This window comes from Lissotriton helveticus, chromosome 10, assembly GCF_964261635.1.
Source record: "Lissotriton helveticus chromosome 10, aLisHel1.1, whole genome shotgun sequence".
Taxonomy (NCBI): Eukaryota; Metazoa; Chordata; class Amphibia; order Caudata; family Salamandridae; genus Lissotriton; species Lissotriton helveticus.
Window position 1 is genome coordinate 930,256,682 of NC_136071.1, and position 26,971 is coordinate 930,283,652.

The window sequence follows — 26,971 nt, forward strand, 5'->3', positions numbered from 1 at the left end:
CTAAATGGACTTACAGAGCTAAGAAATAGGGAGGCGGGTGCACTTACATTTGTATAGGCTGTGTCCTGCACTCACACAAAAGGCTAGTTTACCCCCTACTGATGTCTGGAGCCAGGGCTGGGCTTGAAAGGGGGTGTTGTGCGCTTCTAAAATTTCTTTTAAAATTACGTCCACATCAAAGATATTTTGAGTATCATTACCAGGACAGGGGCTATGCACCCATGTTTTTAAACATTGCATGGGATTTGTAACCAGACACTGCTGGCTCTACATACTGCACCACAGGATTTCTTCACTGCCAGGAAAACCCCTACTTGGACTTTGCTTTGTTGTGCTGACCTGCTTGGCTGCTAGAGACCACTTTGCTGAGGAACTAGTGTGCTAGCCTGCTGCCTGTTTCTCTCTCTTGTGCCCTCAATTGTTCTCCTGGGACCGGTGGCTGGCCAGAAGTGTGCTTGGGACTCTGAGTCCAGCCTCGCCAGTCACCTGCAATTAGCACGTGTACAGCGATTCATTTGGAATTTGATTATGCCCTAGAGAGAAGTGTGTGTTGAGCACTTTATTCCTTTGTTTCTTATCCCTGAAACAAACACATTCTGGTGCTTCATCTTTCTAACTCTAGAGCCAGGTGCATTGGCCTTGAACTAGCAGGTGTTAGGTGCACCCGGCGAAAGTCTGAGGACCGGGCAACTTATCTCCAAAGATGGTGTGTGCTGACGTGCTGAGTGCCTTGTCTGTCTCAGAACACCTTGATTTTGAAGCACGCCTATAACCCCGGGTACTCCCTAGTACTCCTGGGGCATAAGCAGGCTCCCCTCTGGTGCACTCACAGTTCCCTGTGCTTTTCCTGGTTGAGGGAAGACTGGAGTGAGGTACACCAGCGTCCACTTTTATTTATCTGCCCTGCGAGTGCCCAGCCCAACTCTCTATTCCCTCATGTGGGCACCACGTGTGAGTCCCGACCGAGAGTGGCTACCTGGCTTTGTGATCCTGACAGAGGAGAGGACCGACAGTGGCCTCAGCGGGATTGGGCAGTGTGTGTATCTCCATGTTGGCACTTATCGAGGGAAACAACATCTTACCATGGGGTCGAACATCGACAGAGGCCCCCGATATTCCTTCAGAATTTGCAGCTTCTTTGAAACCCAGCAGAAATTACCGTATTAAAGGTAATAGGCACACAGGCGCTGTTATGCCCTGCTTTTGGTGCCTAAATTATCGCTTGACATGTAAGAGAAGAGTGTGTATGCTGTATCTATGTGGTGACCTAGATGTGTATGGTGATATTTGGTGATTTAGGTGTTCTGGTCATTACATGCTGCATTTCATGCCCTGAATATACTGATATGTCTTTTATGCGTTGCGTTGTCAGGATAACAAGTACTGTATACCATAAGAATGCATACTATGCACAGTGATGCTTTCTTTCATGAGGTTTTTTTAACATAACAGTTGTTTCTTTATTGCACTTGTGATGTTTTGAAAATTGCCTAATTGGCAAAGTAATTACTGATATATGTTGTTTTGGTCTATTACCTAGGTATAATATTCTTCATATTTTTATATAACATGGTTTGTAGTCTCTTTGTGGTGTATTTATTGTGTTGCTGGTGTGTGTGTTGCGCAAACAATTTACCCATTGCCTCTGGGATAAGCCTGACTGCTCTGGCCAAATGTGTAACTCCCTTACCCTGACTACAGTGGTGGGTTCTGCCTGGCTTCTTTGCCTACATTAGCCAACCCGAAACCTCATTTCTAACACTGCCTGTTTGACCACGGAACACCTTTAAGCAGGTGCACCGGGTGTAAACAGGAACAGTGCGCCCTATTACAATCAATGTGCTGTACCCAGGTCAGGGGCAAACTTGCAAGTGCCCGTAGAGCAGCACATTCAGTTACTTACAAAGCACCTGTTTACAAGCATTCTCATGTTTCACAATGCAGGTGGGATCCACCTGCACTTTAAAGAGGGGGCAGAGTTTCCCCTGCAGGCGGGACAGTGAATAACTGCACCTGCCCACCAGGGGGCTGCCCTCAGGGGGCATACTAACAGTGCTCCAGCTGTTTGTCTCTGCATCCCCAGCCCTAACATGGCACAGGTGTAGAGGCAAAGTGATTCCCTCATTTGCATAGGGCTACACCCCTATGCAAATGAGGGAATACCCTCTCATGATAGTGCTAAAGCTAAATGTGGGCCAGCACTATCAGTATTACAGCAGGGGTAATCCAAGCATCTACAGCCCCTTCTGTAATAGCATAGTGCCCGTTGCGGCCCCGGGGCGCAATGTATAATACAGCCCTCAGAGAACTCAATTTCAAGATCGTTCTGACAGGAAAGAAGTGAACCAACTCAGGTCCTTTCCTACACATTCCATCTCTGAAAGTATGATAGTCATGGGTATTCCAGTTTATGCCATGTTGAGGGGTCCTAAGAGCTCTCTTGGTACCAGTAAGCATAAACCACCCTCATAAAGAATGTGGAGAGGTTCATCTAATTCTTTCAGGATTTCAGCCTTAGTGCTACACATTACTTATATAAATAGCATGTACAGTTTCACAGTGTCTATTCAGCTTGTGCTAATGATAGACTGAGCTATTTCCCAAAAAAGTGACCATCTCATAGATGCAGTAGCTTTTAGATAGAGCAATAGGAAAGTGAGCAGCTCCTGATCCTTTTTGTTTTACAGTTGTATTTAATAATACTGTGCAAACCTGGCTGGGGAACAACAGCATCGTTTATATTGGGGTTAAAAGAGAAGATTCAAGATTGTGCACAAAAAGTAGGCTTATGAGGTGTAGTTTGTCAGTAGTAAGATTCTTCTGTTGAGTCAGGGTGGACTGTGTAAGCTTCAAAGTGCCTTATCAGGCATTCTACGTGTGGTAGTCATCAAAAAGTTACTTTTCATTGTGTACTGATATCGTACCATTACTCTATAATGTGTTTGTGCACTGTTCAAGAGTGTGTCTGAGCGATATCACACTAAACGATAATGTACATATTTTTAGCAATGGTAATAGATGGTTTCTTATACCATTAATAAAGCATTGCATTTGATGCTATATAAATGAAGAAAGAAAGTAGAAGACTATACATAAATATCCATCTTTTCACAGATCACTTCTTTGGAAAGGGTAACAGTTTCCATGGTACAGGCGGTCGTGGGAACAAGCGTGCCCAGATGAGATATTGCCTTAGACTGCTGCGGGCAATGGTGTCCCTTGACGATGAAACTGTGAACCAGGATCTTTGTGATCAGGGAGCAATTAGCCAACTACAGGGTAAAACATAAGTCAAGTTACACTATTTCTCAGAATTAAACTGTCTTAAACTGTAACATCAATATAGTTGCATCAATATCCATGTCAAACACAAGATAAGAAATGTGCATAAGTATTATTGTTTTTTGTTTGTAAGTTCTCCTTTATATCTTTCTTTAATATCATGTCTTTTTTGCATTCATGGTGCACACTAAAACTACGCTTACATTGCTCAGTTTTCCTTTATCAATTATGTGATTACACTGCCACTTTCAGGTAGCATGAGACCTACTTTGTGGAATTTTACGATTTTTAAAGGTCTCATGTTCACACGCACTTTCTTCTTGTATGTTTATTTTGGTTTCCGCATTAACTCTTCCTTCAACACAACACAATGCGAAACACGGTTCAATAAATGTGAGAAAGTTAATGTTCACATATATCTGGGCTGGACCGCCATATGTGCTTCACCAACTTTGTCCATGTAATCAGTACTATTGTGCATTCTCTGTTATTTACTGTCAAGGACTGCTCCATGATGTACACAGGTGTTTTTTCAGTGTTCACTTTAGTAGCAACAAAGGCAGCACAAAGAAGCTGAATGGAAAGAGTACACTTTTCGTTTAAGAATCCCAACAGATTCTCAGTCCCACTATGCCTTGAATATGATGCTGGCAGAGAGACTCAATTCTCTTTCTGGCTCAGGTGAGAAGGATCGCTAAGTGCTACTAGGGTCTTAAAACACCTTATTTTCAACTCAGTTTAGAGTTTTTTCAAATTTTTTTTTTTAGTTCAGACAAAAGTTTATTAGGATAAATAATTACAATAATGTGAACAGTAAAAAAAACAGTGAAAATTATAAGAATGCACGCAATGTACCAGTTAGATTGGAAGAATATCCAGGATATAAAACAAAACAATCAAAGATTACAAATACAATCAAAATAACCATATCACATGCTATACTATATATAAGAAATTACAAATAGAACTATAGATTAACATAAAAGAAGTCATGGAGGTTTAGTGACTTCTTGCTGCAGAGGAGTAGGGTTAACAGAGTGTTTAGCACTATCATCAATGAATAATATAACTGGTGCCCACAAGTCTAAGCGTTTGGATGCCAAATGTGATGGGTACACAAATTTGGTGTCTAGCCTATGATTGTGGCAGACAGCATACCACCATGCTTGGTATGAAAGCTTAGTAAAATCCTTCCAGTTCTTCATTATTTGTTGGAAGGCCACTGCCAATAATAGGTCAATTATCTTTACTTTAGTATCACAACGATACCAAATAGGAGATAAGCTACCTAAAAAGATATGTAAAATAGAGAAAGGATGGTTGGAGTGAAAAATCAAATTAAGTTGTGTCCACACTTTTTCCCAGAAGGTTCGGACAAACTTACATGTAAAAAGCAAATGGAATAAATCAGCATGTGGTAGCGAGCAAGACCAGCAGTTATGTGAAACACCAGAGTGATATGTATTGAGAGCAAGAGGTGAGAATAGGAGTCTGTTATATATAAAAAAGAGTGTTTGTGTCGTATTTGCGGCCCTAGAAGATTTCCTAAGTTTAAGCCAAATTTTCTCCCAGAAGACTACAGCCCAGGAGGTATCAAAATCCTTTTCCCACAGTAATTCTGTCTTAGTTGTGTCTCTTGGTATAGGTAAAGTATGTAAAAAAATTATATAGTGGAAGATTTAGACTCACGAAGTAGTAGGGAGTGTAATATATCTGTGCGAACAGATTCAGGAGAACTGTTAAGAGGAGGTGACCTGTGTTGTAAGTGAGCAGACTAAATAGCTTTTGTTAAGAGAGAGTATTTAGAACAAAAAGATGAAGGGAAGCCAAAGATGGAGCAGGCTTGTGCAAAGGACATAATCAAATCCGGATTATATAATTGATTCACCCAAATCAAACCCCGTTGTCTCCAGGATTTCCAGATTAAAGATTAGAGGGAGAGGTGTGGCGCCGCCGCCAGGGCGACTGACGCTGGAATCTGGGGATCAGGGTTCAATCCCCGGCTCCGGCTGCAGGTTAGCCCAGCACCATGTGACTCTGGGCAATAGCTTGCTTAATCTTCCCGACGGCCCCCAGCGCCTAGAGACCCTTACGGGTGATTGTGCGCTTTACAAATGTGGATTATTATTATTATTATTAATAATTAAAATGTGTAAATTTGCCATATAGGAGAATTAAGGAAGGATAATAGAGGAGTTGTTGGAAGAAGTTTGGAAGTATGTTTAAGAATGGGGGTGGAAACAGATTGTGGTTTGCGTGTAAAGGATAAATATTCCTGGAAGGAAAAAGGAGAAATTAAAGATCGTTCTAATGTAGTCCAAAGAGGACAAGGCACGGAAGGGTCAGAGAACCAACGTGAAGATTGAGTTAATATGAAGATTTATGGTAGAGAGGGAAATCAGGAAAGTTCGTCCCTCCCCTCGATTTTGGACGAATCAGTTTGTGAATTGACATACGAGACTTCTTGTTTCCCCATAAAAAAGAAGATAAGATGGAATTCATTTTTTAAAAATATTTAAAGGGAATTGACAAAGGAATATTAGAAATTGTATAAAGGACTATGGGGGAGAGCATCATTTATATGGTGTCCAGACGACCCCACCAGGACAGATATAAGGGATGCCATTTTGTCGTTAAAGAAGATAATCTTTGTACGCAATTGTCCATGCATCGTGATAATGGATGAGGTAAAATGTAAACCTAGATATTTGATAAATTGGGGACTCTATGAAAAGCCCGAAATAGCAAAATCAGCACTAAAAGTATATATTGTCAAGGGTAAAATTTCACACTTGTCTATATACAATTTGTATCCAGAAACGGACGCGAAGGATTCCACCTCTTCCAGAAAGGCAGGGTGAGAAACCTGAGGTTGCGATCGAAATAAAAGCACATCATCCGCGTAGGCTGCCATTTTAATGCTGGTCTCCTTAAAAGTAAAGCCATGGATGTTAACATTTTGACGGATCCGGCGTAAAAAAGGTTCTAAGGCAATATTAAAAAGAAATGGGGAAAGGGGACATGCCCGTCTGACTCCCCTAGCAAGGTTAAAATAAGAAGAAATTCCACTATTCGCTGTTACGGCTGCTCTTGGATTGGAGTATAAAATAGAAATTAGAGACCTAATTTTTGGACCAAAACCAAACTACTGAAGTGTGCGAAAAAGATAAGGCCATTCAACTCTATCGAATGCTTTTTCTGCATCCAAAGCAATGGCTGCCTAAGTGTGTTGTCCGTAATAAGTCTCCCTTTAACAAAGCCAGATTGTTCAGTCCCCAGCAGATCGGGCATGTGACACTCCAATCGTAATGCTAAAGCTTTTGAAAAAAATGTTATAGTCTATATTAACTAGGGAAATGGGTCGGTAGTTTTTACAGTGTACCATCTTTAGGAATGAGGCAGATAAGAGCATCAGAAAAAGATCCAGCAGAAGCTCCAGACTGCAAAAAGGTAAGTATAAGGGTATGAAATTTGGGAATCAATAAAGAAGCAAAATGAGTAAAAGATTCTACAGTGAGATCATCTGGACCAGGGGCCTTATCCATTTTGAGAGATTTTAAGGCAGCATGGAGTTCTTTCTGTGTAATGTCAGATTCTAAAAGAGAAAGAACCGGGCGTGTATCAGAGGGATAGTGAATTTTGGAAAGAAATTGAGAGATAGAGTGTTCAGAAGAGAGGGATTCAGATGTATACAATGTTTTATAAAATTGAAGGAATTCATTTAAGATCTCTTCATCCTTAAATTTTAATGAGATATCGTTACTAAAGATAGATTCTATATTGAGTTTATTTTGTTTAACTTTTAAATAATTAGTCAACAACTTTCCGGCTTTATTCTGTCCACCATAGAATTTTGCGCTAGATTTAAGTAAATAATTTGAAGCATTATTGGTAGTGTCTTGATTAAATTGAAATTTTAGTTTTAGGAGTTCAGACAAGCAAGTCTTTAATTTGGAGGAATAATAGGAGTGCTCTAGTTTCCTAATGTTAGCTAGTAGCCTAATAAGGGGTCGGTGACGTCAGACGGAGTCGCGCGCGATGCCGCGTTCCTATGACGTCGTCCACGCCGGCGTGCTACAAAGAAAAAATTCCGAACGTTGCTGACGCAAGGGGGATATTCACAAGGTGAGGAATCCACAGGCAGATACTGTATCTACCAGAAAAAGCGTTATCGAAGGTAAGTAACTTGTTCGATTGGCATATCTCATACCCATGGTTGGCCTGCTGTTAACATGAACTTTGTCTGGTGATGAAGACTCTGATTGAGCAGTATGGAGAATATGGTGCTACAATGATTCAAACAAGCAACAATGGCCCCAGTTCTGTATTAAAAAATATTCAAACTTATACCTTTCTAATAAGAGTTGTGAGTTTCTTGATTGGGGCACTGACGGGTTTGACAGCAACCAATTTCCTTCTAGATATGCACTCCCCGAAGTTGAAGAGCACCTCAGAGGAGAGGGAGATGTAGTTGAACACCAATGAAACATCAGACCAAAATGAATAGTTGCTTTATACCATGAAAAACAGATTTGGTGTGTCTTCCACTGACCTACCAAATCCTATTAACTGTGCCTGTTTTAGTGAACCTTTGTCTCACATTTGAGTTTCCTTCCAACAACAGTGCCAGGTACTGCTCTGCTGTACTAAATGTTAAAACTGGATCTCCCTTCTGCTGACAAATCTATGCAGTGATGGGTTGCTAGCTTAAATGAAATGTCTGCACAGAGCACTGGTGGCATTAAGAGAAGACCAGAAAAGGAGGTGTTGGAGAACCAATACATGTCCTCGTGTATTCTTATGCAGCTCGGGAAACAGATGTGATTGGGTACCCATAGTCTTTCCACTTCACCCTACAAAATGGGCACAATTGCTTCAGTAATATTTCTTAATCTCGGAAGACTTGAAGGTCCATATGTTACCATGATGTGCAATCTAGGAAGACGGGTGTCTGTAGACTCAGACAAACCACTCAGCATGCTGCATGAGTGAACCAGATATGGATGATTTTTTTTTTTTGCTTATGGAAACTAAGTCGGATAGTTGTCATAAATTCAGGTGAGTCTCCATAAATGCAGTTGTATGCAGCAGTGCTGAAGCTTCGATGCTTGCATATTTACCATTACCATAATTAGCTGAATACAGCTTCTTCCCCAGGCTGCTCTTCAGTCCCTCTTAATGCTCTGTCTGCCAAACCACTAAATGGTAATCTTTTTCTCTTAAAATGACAAACTTAAGCATTGTTTTGGTGATTAGCTGCACTTGTCTCGTAGTTCGTACACCGCTAGCTGATTAGAGATCTGAATGTTGTAGTAGATATTTTAGTCTACAAGCTATTTAAACCTGAGGCCATTAGTGATATTAAAACGGTGGCTAGGAAGCTGGTTTTCTAGAAGGTGTCACATCTGCATGCTGATCGCTGGGCTCTTTGAGCTGTCTCACAAAGGAGAATTGATTGCGCAGGCATGTCGCTTCTTTGTTTAGAATATCCTCTTGGAATGGCATCTGAACCAGGATATCTGTCTGCTAACATACTTTTTTTTCCCATCTCTTCTCTGTCTTGTGATGCTGAATAGACCACACAATCAATATCTTAATGTTGGGAAAGCCATAACCAAAGGTCACCACGGACATTGCTACATAGACATGCTTTTTGTGCGAAATGGGTTTGCTTCAACAAGGGAATATTCCTCAAAATTGTATATATGCCTGTAGATGTTTTTTGTGGAAGGCCCTCATCTTAGAGCCATCCATGTTAATGCTTTAAGAGACAAGACAACCTCACGGGCATTCCAGCAGAATATTACTCTGGAGTTTAAGTACAGTGTTTTTACCCGCCATTCGTAAGCATAATGTGATACTAATGTTCCCTATATTGGCCATTAAGGGCCAGATGTACGACCGCTCCATTTTGCGGGTCGCAAAGGGTGATTTTTTGCGTCTCTCAAAATGGAATGTACTAATGTGTCTCAGACACATTTAGCGATTCTCAATGGGGACGCAAATGACTTGCCTCATCAGTATTCATGAGGCAGGTCGCAATTTGCGACCCATTGGGAATGGGCTACAATCACAGGGATGGTGGCCTGCTGGGGACAGCAGACCACCATGTTTGTGTTTGCTATTTAAATAAAGCACATTTTTTCTTTCAAATGCAGCCCGTTTGTCTTAACGGAAAACAGGATGCGCTAAAAAGAAAAAAAACGAACGTTTTCTTTTCATTTTTTAAGGGCCACAGCTTGCTATTAGAAAATATTTTTGCTGCCAAAGACAAAGGGGAAGGGATCCCAAGCAGGCGCGGTTCGTCCATTGGGGCGTGGGGGCGTAGCCCCCCCGCCCGACGCCGCCCGCAGCTCCCTCATGACAATCATGTCAATGAATCAACATGACGTCAGACCGCCGGCCGGGCGTCATGTTGATTGATTGACATGATTGTACAGGCGGCAACACAAGTACGCATGCGTGGGGACGGAGGGTGAATTTTTTACCCCTGCCCACGCATGCGCACTTGTGTTTTTGCGGCGTTGCGCATGCCCATCAGGAGCCCTAATGGGCGTGCTGCGGGCGAGAAGGTACCTGTGCCCCTGGCGCCAGGATTGGCCAGGGGCGGTGTGAGCCTGTGACGTGTGGGCAGCAGAGCCCAGAGGTGGCGCGGACCGGGACTGGCAGCAAGGTAAGAGTGTGTGTTTTTAGTGCATTACTCCAGTCGTCTCGTCTCTTCGTCTACCACGTCCCATATTTGTTACCCTCTCAGTTCAACACATCTCCCTTATTTCTTAGCTTTTTTCTCACTCGTCTTTATTATTCTGTTTTTAAAGCTCCGTGCCGACCTTCCCCTCTGCCACCTGTCTCCCCCCGCCCCGTTACTGCTCCACGCCGCTCTCAACCTGCTTGCTACTCTCTCTCTCTCTCTGCCTCAGCTTCTTCCTGACACTCTTCCGTCTTAATCTCTCTTTTTCTTTTGCACTCTTTGTCAGTCGCTCCCTCTCAGTGTTTCGCTTTGTCTCAATATCTGTCATACGCACTCTTTCTCTTTCAATCTGGCCTCGTCCTCTTCCTTTATTCTCTATGAATTCCTTCTCTTTTTCACACTTTCTCTGTCAGTTACTTTCCTTCTCTTACGCACTTTTCTCAACAGTCTCTGCCTCGATACAGTCTATCTACAAATATAATGTACTCTTTGAACTAAGGTTATAACATTTCAAAATGTTAACAAACGGTAGAGGCGGAATAGCATGATATATGCATTTATTATTGCATGCATGTTGGTGTATGTTTGTATGTGAATTTGTATAGTACATACCTAGGGCTTACAGGATGGCAAATACATGGGCGGTAGAAGGTTTCCAGCATAAAAAGGTAGGGGTGATGTAATATGTAAACCTGCACATCCTTCAACATCGATCCTAAAGGCTTGTTAGAGTCCATCATTTATTTTTATATGGTCATAAAAATACATGAATGATGGATGGATGCAGGGTGGGTGCATTAATGATTGTTCGGTGGATGGGTGGGTGGATGGGTGCATGGATGGATGCATGCATGATGGGTGGATGGATGCATGAATGATGGATGCAGGATGGATGGGCGGGTGGATGGGTGGATGCATGAATGAATGATGTATGGATGCAGGATGGGTGGATGGATGGGTGGATGCATGAATGATGTATGGATGGATGCATGGATGCATGAATGATGTATGGATGCATGGATGCATGCATGATGGGTGGATGGATGCATGAATGATGGATGCAGGATGGATGGGTGGGTGGATGGGTGGATGCATGAATGAATGATGTATGGATGCAGGATGGGTGGATGGATGGGTGGATGCATGAATGATGTATGGATGGATGCATGGATGCATGAATGATGTATGGATGGATGCATGCATGATGGGTGGATGCATGATGGATGGATGGATGGATGCATGATGGATGGATGGATGCATGAATGATGTATGGATGGATGCATGGATGCATGCATGATGGGTGGATGCATGATGGATGAATGGGTGGATGGATGAATGGGTGGGTGCATGAATGAATGATGTATGGATGCAGGATGGGTGGGTGGGTGGATGGATGGGTGGATGCATGAATGATGTATGGTGGATGCATGGATGCATGCATGATGGGTGGATGCATGATGGATGGATGGGTGGATGCATGAATGAATGATGTATGGATGCAGGGTGGGTGGATGGATGGGTGGATGCATGAATGATGTATGGATGGATGCAAGGTGGTTCGGGCTCGCTCGCTGCGCTCGATCGCTGCGGTGCAATATGCAAATTAGTTCACGCCACACCACTTTCAAATGTCACCAGCCGCCCCTGATCCCAAGTGATCGATCATTCCCATTTGCGACATGGCTTACCACCAATTTAAAATTGGTGGTAACTGCTATTGTTTTGGGGTCGCAAAACAATCGTGCATCGCCCTGCGGCCTGCTATTAGGAAGAGAAACTCTTGGCACGCCCCTTTCTAATAGCGACTCGCAAACCCTATATTGCAAGCCGGTAATAGGTTTCCGACTCGCAAAAAAGGCTTTGTACATGCTACTAACCCTTTTTAGCTGTCGCAAACAGCCCGATTTTCGGGTTGTGCCCTCTAAAAACGGCCATACATGTGGCACCATATTTGGTTAAACCTCATCTGTCCGTGTTTGTCTAAGCCTCTATGCCTGCTCAATACACTTTGCCATTCTTTTTTGGTATTCTTTGTGATGTGTTGCAAACGTACGGAAGAGAGAGTTGAAATATACGTTACTTACTGTAATAACACTTGTATTGATAGTGTATATTCTCTCTTCCTCTCCGTGGGCCAGCAACCAGCTCCTTTTTGTGTTTTTCTGGACCTCATGCTTTTGGTATGAATTGGGAGGAAGACTGGTTACTTTGATGCTTAGGCCACTGTGTTTATGTGGGACCTGGTAGGAGATGCCTGCAGCGTTGGAGCTTCAAGGTGACAGATACTTAAGCTATGGAAAGACAATTTGTACCCTATATTTGCAGGTGATTTCCCAAAAATATTGAGGATGGAGGAATAAGGATGCACAGGTATGATGTGTTCAGTGAGTTCTTTACTCTTTTTCCCTTTCTCTGCAATAGAATGATTATTGCACATTCCAATCCTGCGCTGGCACAGAGAGGATTGTATTCACTTGTGGCATGTCAATACGGAAATGTGGTCCAACCCGGTGGGTACAGTGAAGCCCTCGTCACTCCTGGTGCAAAAAAATACCCATCCTCCGAGCACAACCCTCAGCTCCACCCCTTTCGCATAATGGGGGTACGGTACTCTAGGATAGGGTGGTCATCCGCCCACTGCCCAGTGGCACTGTGCAAAGTGGCTAATCAGGGCATCGGTTGTACTGAAGTTAATACTCTGCATCACCTTTGAATTGTCATTTATTCAGGAATAGTTTCTGGTAAGAATGGTTTGACATATCTTTGTTAGCTGGCTCAAACAACTCTTAAATACAAATGACTTGTTTTGGATACTATTTTATATTTACAATGCTTTCTATTCAAATTTCAATAAAAATGTTAAGTGTATCAGCAAATGAACTTGTAATACGCATGATAATCAACTGAGTTTGTTTGGAGCCATTGCAGTTTGTTATGCCCCATCTATTAGTAGTTATATGATTGCACAAGTTATCATTATTAGTAATATTAGTAGTTATATGATAGCACAAGTTATCATTATTAGTAATATTAGTAGTTGTATGATAGCACAAGTTATCATGTTGTATTTGCACATGTACAACAATGTACAACAATGTAAATTATGCGCTAGCATGCTTATTAAAGGAGAACTTTAAAATCTTCAATTGACCAATATTAAGATATTTTTGATAGTAATAGATTTTTCTAAATTGTAGGAATTCTAAAAAGAATAGATCAAAGTGCTAAGGAAAAAGAAGATGTTACAGTATTGGAAATCCAGGCGGATATATTATTTATTTTGTCTACCGTGTGTGAAAACGATCTTCATAGAAAGGTTAGTACACTTTAGAATTGTTATATAGTAGATGTTTGAAACCACATTTTAACTGATATAATTAGGTCTTTGATGCCTGATGAATAACCAAACATTCATTTCTTATGGATATATGCTTGTTACCAGTATGTCAATGAATCGTTTGAGGTGGAAGTAGCTAAACCTTGATTAATTGCAAATTATGTTTAGCAAGCATTTCATTAATGGCCAGTAGCTCACAACTGATGTAGTTTTTGAGGATGAAGGGTTAACTGACTACATTTTACCACACAAAACAACTGTTTTCCGCCTGATATTTATAAAACTTTATGCTGCAGGAACTTCTTTAAGATTCTTTTTATTATTATGTGTTTATTAAAAGTTTTAAAATATGCAACAATGTTTCCCAGTTTCAATACACAGTACCAGCCATCTACAGACGCTATTATCTACACATTACACCATTCTCCACTCGGCGTCAGTCAAGACTCCTCCTGTATCTTGAGCCCATGCGTTTCTCAGTGCCTGAAGAGGCCCTCCTGGCATGGTCCTTAATGTTGAATAAAGCATGCCCACTGATCTCCCACACCTGCACTGCCAGATTGTGTCATAGGCGCCTATGTACCACAGGCACAGACCCATTTAAAATTGCTAATTACAGACAAAAGACTAGGAATGGACCTACCCATGTGAGATGGGCTTCTTTCAAATTTGGGAAGTGTGCAGAGCGTCCCCTTCAAATAGATCACCCAGAGTAGCCACTTTCGCTTCTATTGAGGCAGTTATGTCTATTTTTTTTTGTGCAAAGTTTTATATAGGATCAGCAAGTTACAGGATACATGGTTCTATCAGTTGAATCAGCGAGTTACAGGTTACATAGTTACAACTGTGACCTCCACTATTTGTGCAAGGTCTAGTTAGCACCATTCCGGTATTTCCAATACATAAGCCACTCTTTGGCTATCTTCAGGGCTGGCTTTAGCGCTGGTAGCGCCAGTGCGACAATAATTTTTGGCGCCACCACACCCCATGACTGCCTTCATGGATTTGCTTATACCACCAGGAAAAAGTGCCCCTCATTTCTCCAATCATTAGTTATTACTCAAAACAGCGCCCCCATTGAGGTCAGCGCTCCCCTCCACAGTTCGGCACCCAGTGCGGCCGCACTGCCCTAAAGCCGACCCTGGCTATCTTCTTGATGTTTCTGCTCCAACATTGCTTGGTTATGCATTGCAGCTTGGACACACCTTATTATCTCTACTGCCTCATAATATTGTTCGTCAGAAGCTCCTATGCAAATGGAATAATGCTCTCTTACAGTGGCTGGCATGTTGTGTTACCTGGCATAACACAGCAAAAGGGAAGAGGTTTAGCATGATTAAAATACAATCTTGGCATTCTAATGGTTGGCTATGGTCCGTGCATAATTTGTGATAAAAATAAGTGCCTGGAGTCCTGGTCAGTAGACCAATGCAGCTTGCACCGCCCATTGCCCCAGCCAGCTCTGTTATTGACAGTACCAACACAACTACTAACTATCACACTCCTACAAGTTTTACAATTCAGACTATTCCACGCACACAAAGCTATAAGAATTGCTTGGGAGTCAGGTATTAGTCTTTTTTTAAGGTATATTGTTTTGTTTGTTTTTTTTAAATGTTTTTATTGAACATTTGTGAAATATACATGCAATAGACAGCACCTTGACAGCACTAAATGGTCGGGCACAGCAAAACGAAGAATGATGTACAGAAATATTGGTTGAATATTGCAGTGCCAACATACCTTATAAGGGGGTACGTATGCTAGCCCGGTTAAAGCACAAAACATCAAACTTTGCTGTATTCAATAGAGGACATTCAGGCATCGCTGTGTGTGTGAATGCCAGTTCCGGTACTGTAGAGAGGACAAAACAATACATTAGAACAAATACACAACAAAGTTCTCTACACAGGGAAAAGCAGTTTGTGTATAAAACTGATCCTACAACGGAGGTGGTGGCTCGCATATAGTTTGTGTATAAAACTGATCCTACAACGGAGGGGGTGGCTCGCATATGCCATCCGTCTAAGTGAGGGCAGGAAGTCACGTTCCTAATATGTGGTGTACCTGGCAAACAAGGGACAACGGGAAGCCTAGGGGAGAGTGGTCAAGGTAAGGGCAGCAGACCTGGAAGTGTGTGTGCCATGCTAGGGAGTAGCAGTGTTTGCGGAGCATGTAGTCTGGGGCGCATTATCTGCTGACAGCAAGTAGTAGCGGAGGGGTTGCACATATCCTTTGACCTGGAGGAGGGGGGTTGGAGGGGGGGCGTTTTAGTGCCCCAGAGTAAGGTGATGTCGCATTTAGCAAGGAGTAGGGCCTAGGCTGTGAAGCAATGGGTACTCTTCGGTAAATCATGTATGTAGCCCAATAAGGACATCGGCGAGTACAGACTCTGGTCAACCTCAGCCATCTGAGCTAATAGGGAAAAGATATCATGCCCATACTTTACGAAATGTCTACACGTCCACATCATGTGTATGAAATCTTCTTCTGCAAGTTGGTATTTGGGGCAGTCAGAGGACTTGGTGTGGCGGAACCGATGTTGATCCCTGGGAGTAATGTATGCTCTACATAGAAATTTGTAATGTATATATCCGCATGAAACCAGGGGGGGCACAGTGACATTGAGCTGCTAGAGAGTATAGGTGCAGGTGTGGGACGCCAAAACCTGCCCATCAATAAATAAGCAGTAATGTAGCTCAGTCTATTCGCGGGCGCTTACCAGCGCGAATAAGCGTCAACAATATACCCAGTAATGTGGCAAGGAAAGCTTTGGTGAGTGGGATGGGAATATTCAGGAAAAGGAAGAGAAAGAGGGGGGGAACCACCATTTATTTTAATAATGGTGATTCACCCAGCCATTGATCGTGGAAGGCTAACCCACCAGAGTAATCAGTTTGTCAACAGCGGACTGTAGTTTAGCCTTATCACAAGTTCCTTGTCTCTGTAAAGGAGTATGCCACAGTATTTCACTGGTCCTTCGCACCAGGACAGTGGGAATTTGCAATGACCTGATTTGGTGACATTTGGGAGTGGAAAAAGCTCTAATTAGACAAATTTATTAGGTGAATAGCAGACTATTTTACGGAGGAGTTGGGTCAAGTTAACTTCTAGTCGCGGAACAAACAGTAATACGCCGTCGACGAATAGAGAAATGAGTGAGGGGCTCAATTCAAACTGTATGCCACTGTGCATGTGGTTATGCTGCAGGTGGCGGACTAAGGGGTCTATCGTAATTATAAAAAACAGGGATGGGGGCATTCCATGAGTGATGGGAAAGGGTGGAGTCAGTGATCCATTGGCTCTGATGCGTGCCGTGGGGGACGGTATTTAAAAGTATTATCAGGGATGTAAAGCCATGTGGGAAAGCTAGCTTGTGGAGAGTGGCATGGAGAAAGGGCCATTCCAGAGACTCAACAGCCTTTTCTGCATCTAAAAGGGCAACCGCAGCCAGGACATCAGGGGCAATTCTGTTCAGAACAGGAAAAATGGCACAAAAGTTGAAGGAGGTAGATCGGAGGGGGGTGGAATCCCGAAAGTGCGGATGATATCATTTGGTCCATCTAGAAGGTAGGATGATTGGAAATGCACTTAACCAAGATCTTGTTGTCAAACTTTGAGTGAAATGGGCCTGCAAGAGCCTCATCTATGGGGATCTTTGCCAAGGTTGAGAAGTAGTTATTACAAACTCTAGCAGTGTTGTGGGGAGGCCAACAGTCTCTAGGGATTCTTCATACATGGCCACCAAGTGTGGTGCAAGAATGTGCTTAAAATGTTTATAAAATTCTCTGGTAAAGCAGTCAAGGCCAAGAGCTTTAGAGCCGTCCAACAAATCTAAGGGCTGTACAATTTATTTGCTGGAGAAGGGTTCACTGTTTCTGGGGCGTGGTAAGCCACACCATGGCTATCTCCTCGAGATAAGCTGTCTGAGCTGTGGTCTCATCAGAGATGCGGGAGGTGTAGAGCTGTGTGTAATATTAAAGTAATGCCAATAGTACCCCTTTGTTAGAGCTCACTGACAACTCCTCCACTGGATATAGTCTGGAATGTAAGAAGAGCCGCTGGGCAGTTGTAAGAGTCTGGCCAATGTGCTTCCTGGTCTCTACACATCCCCATATCTGTGGGCCCTGGCATATTTCCCAAGGATTAGAACCTCGCAGTCAGCCAGATCGCGATATTCCGCCAACAGCATGGCACATCTATGAGACTGTGGGTCGCCGTGATGGCAAGCATCCACAGCATTCAACTCAGCCAGGTCTCATTCCAGGCGAGACAAGCTCCTGTGCATATCGCGTAGCAACCCTGAGTGTTTAGAAATGCAGATGCCCCTAACGGAGGCCTTACAGACCTCCCATAAGGTATCCTGTGTGTCCATTGAGCCCACATTGGTTAGAAATAATCCACCACCACCTTTCGCAGCTCGGAGTGGAAGAGCTCACCTTGTAGCGCCATGATGGGGAAGCTCCATTGCCTCTCAAGTCCACCGCCAAATGGGAAAAGTATTGTGAGTCATACCGGAGAATGACCCGAATGTGTGCAGGCTAGATGTTTAATTGCACCCAGCCATGGCCTTAGCACCAGGGAGAGGAACCAATAATCAATGCAGGACTGGGTGTCATGTGGGGTCGAATAGTGTGCGTATGCTGGTATTGGGGTACTCCTCACATGTCAGGAGTCTTGGAATGCATATGTGTCGCAGACGTTGTGCAAGACCTAGAGCGATCGTGGTTTGCCTGTCTTTGAGAATGTCATTGTGTTGAGGAAGGTGTCTGTTGGTTTTCTGTGTTCTCTTATCAGTGGAGCTTGGACCAACTACTCCCGTAGAATTTTTTCACCGCCTTATATGGGGCTACTTTTTTCTTCTTGCTCAAGCGTGTTTGGCAGCTGCATGTTATTTGCATAGCTCTACTTTTTGTGGTATAAATTAATTATTTTTAAATAATTTTTACTATTTCATGCTGCACTCCATACAGTGCATGTGCTCCATCTTTCACTGCCCATTGGTTGTGCTCCCTATCGCCTCACCCCTCCTGCTGTTTCATACATTCCCTTATGTTTGTTTACCACCCCCTCACCACTGATCTTTTTTTTGTGTGCAATTTTATATTGCGCGATCCATATCGGAGCACTTTACACGAGCACCAGTTCCTTTACAGACTAACACATTCACAGGCACGGCGAGATTAAGTGTAAATGATAAGCTCACAATCACAGGATGTTGAGCCTCTCGCCGTGACTCAAACCCTATTTCCCAGCTTCACAAGGTTGGTCGCTCCAGCCCTTACACTGCATTCTCCGCTCTATATTAAGATTTGAGGAGCTCAACATATAAGATGGATGACATTCAGTCAGTCAAAAGTACTTTATTCGGTTTATATCAAAAACCATAAAAGTATACACACATCAGAAATCAAGATCATAGGACATTATTAAAAATAGACAAGACATGATAAATATATGTATAAAAAACCCTAGAAGAGGAACTACTATTTACAACTAGGCCAGTTAATTTTTTTCCCTAGTCTCATAGCTATTGTTAAAAAACATGCCACATTAAAAATTTCCCAACTGGAGGTACATGAGTGCCGGTTTAACTTGTCTCAACCCTTTGTGTTTAATTAGTGGTATAATGAACTTCTTCCGTATTTCCACGAAATATTTACAAAAGAACATAAAATATGCAGTGTCCATTATAGAAAACCCATCACAGGGACAAATGTCTAGATCTTTCATTTTAATCCAAGTTGGTCATGTAGTGAGTAGCAGGTGGAATTTGTTCAACCTGAACCTAGTCAAGAGAAAACGATGGTTATTATTGTTGACCAATTTCAGGTAAGGTTCAATGTCAATGGAACTGATTAAAAGTTGGTGAGCCCTCACGGTCACCTTACTCAGTTCCATTTCCTCCCTTACAAAGCTTTTTTTCAACATAAAAGTATCTTTGGTCCATTTCAAATCACCCTTAACCAGTTTTTGGGGCTGAGAAAACAATTCCGGGCGACCTAATAAAACAGCTAAATTTTTAACATATTTCAACCAAGGGATGGATAAACTATGATCCAGGGTCAAACAATCGCTCAAAATCTCATGAATTAGGACCAATTCCGGGTTTAACCATGATGATATCCACTTTAATAGCGGTGCCACAGCTATACGGTCTTCAAGATAACCAACCCCAAGTTCCTGATGGACAATATAACCTGGGGTTGATTGGGGCACTGATGAGATATTTTTCAAATACTTATCTTCAGCAATCTGTAGGTGTTTTACGCTTTTAAAACCCCACAGGTCTGCTTCATACATGGCTATGGATACACATTTTGCATCGTAAACTTTCAAAACAGCTTCCAGTGGTTTCACCCCTAATTTGCGAGAGAAATCTAAAACGGCTGAAATAGATCTTACAAAAACATTTAGTTTAACAGCCATTTGGGGCAGCCAACTAGAGCTGTCATCAAAAATGACCCCCAAATATGGGAAGCTCGTGACTCTGGATAGCCTATTACCATCGCAATACAGGGTTTTCACCTTTTTACTTTTACTACCCACAGCCATTACATGAGATTTAGAATAATTGACACTGAGGTCCAGTGCATTCATAAAATTATAAAATGAGTTTAAAAGACATTGGAGACCTACTGCTGTACGTGCTAAAAGAGCGGCATCATCCGCATAAAGCAGGGCAGGTATCATAAATTTACCTGCCCTTGGTATATCCTTACTTACCGCCCCCAGAACTGTCCCCAGGTCATTAATATAAAGGGTAAAAAGCAAGGGAGCTAAAATACAACCTTGCCTAACCCCATTCACAATCCTTATCTTTCCGGTACAGTTCCCTTTATAATCATATCTGACTATAGCCGTGAGATCCCTATGTAGGTCAGCTAGGAAGTACACAATATTTTCGTCTATACCGAGCTTTAACAACAAATCCCACAATTTGGACCTGTTCACTCGGTCAAAGGCCGAGGACCGGTCCATAAAAGCCAGGTACAGAATACCATTTTTAGCAATAGTATATTTTCCAATTATTAGTTGGAGATTAGGACTTTGGTCTATTGTGCCCCTCCCTTTTCTAAATCCATACTGCAAGGGTGAAAGGGTATTTGTGTCTTCCAATTTCTCTGTTATCCTACTCAATATAATTCGGCCAAGGACTTTTACAGTCGAATCAATAAGAGAGATCGGTCGATAATTTACAGGATCTCCCCTATTACCTTTTTTAAAGATAGGGACAATAACTGATTCCGACCATGTGGGAGGGATACCAGATTTACTAATACGGTTAAAAACATTAGCTAAGATTTTAGACCATGTCTCGATGTCTGACTTAAAGAGGTCAGCCGAAACACCATCGGGGCCAGGGGCCTTATTGCTGGTCATTTTCCGGATGGCTTCGGCTACCTCTGTTTCTGTGACTGACAAAATGTATATATGTGGGGCAGGGGTGCACACAACCTCACAACCTGCAACCCCCCCCTTCATAAACTGTTTTAAAATGTGTAAGCCATTGATTTTCTTGGATGCCGCAGTCAAGCTGGTTGTTACAGCGATCATTAAAATATGGCTTATTAACAACTTTCAAAAATTTGGCACTATTTTTTAGTACATTGATTAAAGTTAGCTCCTCCCAGGCAGCCTCTCTAATCTCACATTTCCTGACTTCCACTGCTCTTTTGTATGATTGCCTTAAGGAAGCCACAAGTGACCTATCAATAGGTTTGCTTTTCAGGGCAGTTCTAAGTTTTTGATTGGCAACTGAGCATTTACGATCAAACCAACCAACACCCCCTTGCTCCTTCACCCTACCTGATAACTTGAGATCCGATGCTATTTGAGTACAAATTTTTAAAAAAGCATCAAGGACCTCTTTATCCCCCGTTTCAATGTCCATACATTTTTCCATATCCATCCCTCTAGTTTTAAAAAGATTATCTATAAAATCCTGCTGAACCACCCTTTCCCATCTAATCCTACGTCCCTGATCTGTTGGTCGAATATCATGCTTGTCCACCCTTTTATATTGATTCTCCAATGTTTTGAACAAGTTGGTGATGATCAGGGTCACTGGGTTATGATCACTGAAGTGTGACCTAGATACTGAGTATTCCCAAATACAGTTCCCCAAGGTAAGACTTATAAAAATCTAATCGATGGTTGAACAACTGATGGTATTCTCAAATGTTGGGATCTTCGTTTCCTCCCTCTAAGGTAGCATCAACCCATTACTCGCCAAGATATTTTCAAGGCTCGCTCCTTGGGCAGTATGCTCAAAATGTATCTCACCTAGATTGTTGGGGCCCAATTTATCAAACAAGAGACACTTGTCTGGGCACCCATGAATATTAAAATCTCCCAGTACAATTACCATACAATGGTTATTTAAGGCCGCACTTTGTCTAGACAAAAACAGTTCCAAGGTCGACAAATGGTCGATAGGGGTTGTTCTATCATAGGAATTGTAAAAATTAACAATTAAAACATTACATTCCCCTTTACAAACAATTTGGACTGCTAGACAATAAGGTTAACCCATCACTAGCTGCGTATGGATCCCCGGGATAGATGCCGAAATTAGAGTGACTAGGCCCCCCTTTGCTCTCCCCATTGCAGATGGTATAGCTGGGACGCAATGGGAGGAGTATCCATCTAAAGTAAGAGTATTCGTAATATCCCACGTTTCTTGTAATCCAATGATATCAAAGGTCGCTAGGAATTTTCTCCATATTGGGTCATCTACTTTATTTCTTAAGCCCGCTATATTCCATGACATAAACTTTAAAATTGAATTTCTAGGTGGAATATCTTGTTTATATGTATGGTTGTTGATACTTGTTTCATTTAAATCCTCATTTCCTAAAGCCTCGGAGATCAATGCAGACTCCCCAAACCTTTCCTCTGAATTCATACTTTCTCGATTAGTCAGAGTATGATCTAAGTTGAAATTTTCACGGCCCAATCCCAGTAGATTATTACCATTTTGTCAGTATACCCACCCCGGATCTGACATCACTTCAAAACGATTAAAGGTTGGTATGTTATAAAGGTTTCCCTGCTGGTAAGGTACAGTGAAGGGGTCAAGTCCGGGAGTGGGAAGGTTGTGGTGACAACCCACTTCTGGGATGATGCCAAAATAAATGCCAGGTGGTCTCGGGTAGAAGAAGGTCAGGTCGACTACACCAATGCCAACACTGCTTGTGCCCAGGTTCTGCCTGGAGATTAAATGAGCTACCCTGGAATCCTTGAAGTTAACTACTACACAATCCCCCCCAAAGCGCTTTGGGGTACTACCTACCCAGCCTATCCTTCTAACACCAATAATCAACCCATCCACTTCCCTGGGCAGTGGTCTATTAATCCTTAACCAGTGCATTGTTTTATTTTTCAGCATCTGGAAGGATTCTTTCTGCCCAACCAACAATGGTGGTACGTTGGTAAGGATGGCAACAAAAGGATAGCAGTCTGGGGGCAGATTCATGGGAGGTATTCTGCGGGGCACTATTGGAGGGATTGTGTCGGGCAGACTAGAGGGGAGAAGAACAGGGCAGGTCGATGGAGTTTGAAGTGGAGCGTTGGGATTTTTGGATCCAAGATTCCCAGTTTTGGATCTATCAGTAATACCCGTAACCTCAGTAGCTAAGCGCTTCTTGGGTTGAGATGTATTTACCCGTGAGTAGTCTGGAGGGTGGGGAGTGATCTTATGGATTTGACCTGAAAGACGAGGCCCCGTTTTAGTCGTAATAACAACGGGTGGAAGGGGCTCTGAAACAGGTACCCCACTTACCAGCCCACTTGTATTAGAGGGGTTATTACTGTCCCCCGTCCTAAGGTGAGTTTTAATTAGGGATTTAGTTGAAAAAAAGTTGTCTAAGGTAGCCTGTTCAAAGCAATCTAATCGATCAGCTAACCTTTTAACTCGTTCTACAATGGGGGTCAGTAGGGACTTCATCAATTTCTCTAGCTGCATAAGTAAGGGTGAATCCAAGGATAAAATCTCAGCAGGACCTGTCCCCGGAGAATCACTAGGGTTAGATACAGAATTAACCGGGGTCACCCCATCCTTAACAGCTTGGGCGCCACCTAAACCGACCCCTTTAGGCTTGCAGGAAGCTCCCAGTCCTATACCCAGTTTCCTAATTTTCTTAGGATGTTTAGGATAACAACCCTTCCTCGGAGTAGTGTGTCTTTTCCTTTTAATGTGATGGTTTTTGGAGGCCGCATGGGGTAACACACCCAATTGGGCAGTATTTTCCTCATCAGTAGAAGAAACATTTAAAATAATAGACATAGGGGGAGGCAAGATGGTAGAGACAGCGACCGATGGAGTGTTTCCGGTCTGGGGGTCCGAACCGAACTTGCCTTCCACCCTGACAAGACTAGGCGACTGTGAAGAGGCATGAGACATTTCTACTGACACTGGCACGGTTAAAGGTGGTGAAGAGGGAACCGATGCCAGGGGACCAAGGGGTGGCCGCTTCTCCAGAGGAAGTTTAAGGAGTTCAATAGATTGCCTACGCTCGGCGCGTCTCTCAGCTAGGGCAATCTCTTTATCAATATCGCGAGTTGCCCTACTAAAGTACTTGTCTAGAGGACCCAAGGTTGTTACCCCTACCATGGGTGGGAGGGGACTCAGTACGGGGGTGGTTAGGGGTGAAGACATACTTAGTAGTCAGTACCACACGAAGGGCGGGCAAAAAACAATGTGGACCACAGCGGGTCCTCTCAAAGCACAGGAACAAACTTGAACTACGGACCGTATATTAAGCAAAACAAGATGACAGTTTGCCTCGCTTTATGCAGTGTTGTCCGTTTGACGATACTAAATAACAGAGAGTGGGCCCAGCCCAGCCTCCTGCAGCCCCTGACGGCCACAGACGGCCCGCCCTTGTCCCAGGCTTCTCCCGGGACGCCCCCACGCGCTCCAGTGCAGCGGTGTGCTGATCCTGTTATAAGTGGTGGACAGAGGGCAGGGGGCGTGGCAGCAGGGAGAGCGGACCAGGTGTGTTGGTGGTCAGTGCAGGGACTCCTGGGATACGGAGTCCCTGCTACGCAGCTCGCAGCCCTGCTGCTGTTCTGTCCCTGCCCTTAACGCTCCACACAAAGGTCGAACAAACACCCTCCTCAAAACTGCCGAAGCGGGACCCGCGAAGCCGGTCCGGCAAGCAGTAAACAGAGTCAAGGGGGTCAAGGGAGATAATCACAATGAGAGGTCCAACAGCCAACTCCCCCTCCGCACGCAGTTCCAAATTTGCCAAAAGTGTCCCACAGAGGCTGGAAACGCCGCTGTTCTTCAATGCTCGAGGGCGGGGGGCGTGGCAGCAGGGAGAGCGGACCAGGTGTGTTGGTGGTCAGTGCAGGGACTCCTGGGATACAGAGTCCCTGCTACGCAGCTCGCAGCCCTGCTGCTGTTCTGTCCCTGCCCTTAACGCTCCACACGAAGGTCGAACAAACACCCTCCTCAAAACTGCCGAAGCGGGACCCGCGAAGCAGGTCCGGCGAGCAGTGAACAGAGTCAAGGGGGTCAAGGGAGATAATCACAATGAGAGGTCCAACAGCCAACTCCTCCTCCGCACGCAGTTCCAAATTTGCCAAAAGTGTCCCACAGAGGCTGGAAACACCGCTGTTTTTCAATGTTTGAGGGCGGGGGGCGTGGCAGCAGGGAGAGTGGACCAGGTGTGTTGGTGGTCAGTGCAGGGACTCCTGGGATACGGAGTCCCTGCTACGCAGCTCGCAGCCCTGCTGCTGTTCTGTCCCTGCCCTTAACGCTCCACACGAAGGTCGAACAAACACCCTCCTCAAAACTGCCGAAGCGGGACCCGCGAAGCGGGTCCGGCAAGCAGTAAACAGGGTCACAGTGGGTCAAGGGGGTCAAGGGAGATAATCACAATGAGAGGTCCAACAGCCAACTACTCCTCCGCACGCAGTTCAAAATTTGCCAAAAGTGACATTCCTGAGGAACCCACAATTAAAATGCATTCCCAGTATGCGTACCAAAGCAGCACAGGACATCTTGTTTTTATTCATTTTACTCGTATGGAGTGAAGCCGAGCAGTGCTGTACTCCACCCGGACATATGTGGGCCAGGCTGCTTTGCTTCCACTCCATGCTGTTTACTTTGAGCTGGCTCCAGAAACCTGACCCAGGTTCAGAATCTGGGTCCAGAGTGAGCAGTTTCATTTTGGGCTGTTTTCGACTGTTTTAGAGAAGTCTACCTCTCGTAGGTAATGGGACTCTTTTAGGGGTTTCTGTTGGTGACTGTGTGATGGGTCACGTGGCCTAGGAGGGTCGGCACCTCATTACTGGGATGTTTATAGTCAGGGCTGGCGTTAGCGCTAGTGGCGCCTGGTGCGACAATCATTTTTGGCGCCCCATTCCCCATGACCTCCTACTTGGATTCTCTCAATTCTTCAGGCAAATGTGTCCCTTATGAATTCAATCATAAGTTATTGGTAAACACAGTGCCCCCCCCCCCCACACTGAGGTCAGCGCCCCCTTCACAGACAGGTCAGTGCCCATTGCAGCCGCACCAGTCTCACTGCCCTAAAGCCGGCCCCGTTTACAGCGCTGATAATCTTGTTGGCGCTGCGGCAAGATCATTCCCGGGGTGCACAGCGGTTGTGCTCACGCCACAATAGCACACAGGGGGGCCCTTCCACCTCCTATGCAACCCGCGGGGCACCTCTTTACTGGAGCACATTGAAGGTAATCTCATTTTTTTAATTTTTTTTAAAGATTTTTGTTTTGAGAGGATGAATAAGATTGAAGTTTGCAGAGATTGATTGGGTGCTCAACCAGCCACCAAAATTGTCAAATTGTGAACTGAATATCATGTATTTCAAAACACTCATTTTGACGCTTCTCCGTTCCTGGAATGCAAAGGAGCACGGTCTTTCTATTATGGGGACCAAACCGTGCACATTCCTCTATGTTGCTGACCAGTGATGTATTATTTTCTTTTCTGTTGCTGAATAAACAGTGCATCGTCGGGTATGAACACAATTGCTTTGGATCATGTATTTATCTTTGACTCAGGTATGGGCATAACATTTCTACTTATTATGCTGCCTCTATTAGGCCATAGAAGTGCAAAACCAAACAATGGGGAGAGTCAGTCAAACATTTTAATCACTGAATTATCATTTCATTCATTATTTTGTTTGTTCTTCTCAACTGACACCTTCAAATATGCATTAAAATTTACAAAATACGGCGCAACAATTCAGTTTAGTGAGCAAAGTGACATAGTGTGAAATAAATGTGACACAGTGACATCAAGTGATCTATATACACGTGCGTGAGAAAATGTTTAAAGGGAAAAGAAGGATTTAGAAAGGCCAATTCTTATTTTGCTGACACTCAAAACCAACAAACTATATTCAATAGATGTGGTATGTTGGACATGGTTGGCTGGTCTTTTGTGAGAGTCTGTCGACGTTTCGACCCTGGGACTCCTTATTTATGGGTCTCTAGCGGGTCTTCTTCAGGACGGGGGCAGGTAAGGGGTAGTTGCGCCAGATCTTCAAGAGTCAGACATCCTGATGTTCTATTCAGTCAGGGGGTCTTCTTTTGTATCTGATGAATATCTATTTGAAATTAATCTGTGGCATTAGTCCTTGTATAATCCTATTCAATGGCAACTGTTATTAATTATCAGGATCCCT

At 43.6% G+C, this 26,971-nt stretch overlaps 1 protein-coding gene across 1 annotated transcript in view; it reads left to right on the forward strand.

Moving 5' to 3' along the window:
* The window catches only part of CFAP69 (cilia and flagella associated protein 69), a 599,649-nt gene that overhangs the window by 389,340 nt on the left and 183,338 nt on the right, over nucleotides 1-26,971 (forward strand). Inside the window, exons 13-14 of the mRNA XM_078663586.1 lie at nucleotides 3,115-3,279; nucleotides 13,171-13,289. Coding sequence (XP_078519712.1) covers nucleotides 3,115-3,279; nucleotides 13,171-13,289 — 284 coding nt within the window. The remainder of the gene's footprint in view (nucleotides 1-3,114; nucleotides 3,280-13,170; nucleotides 13,290-26,971) is intronic.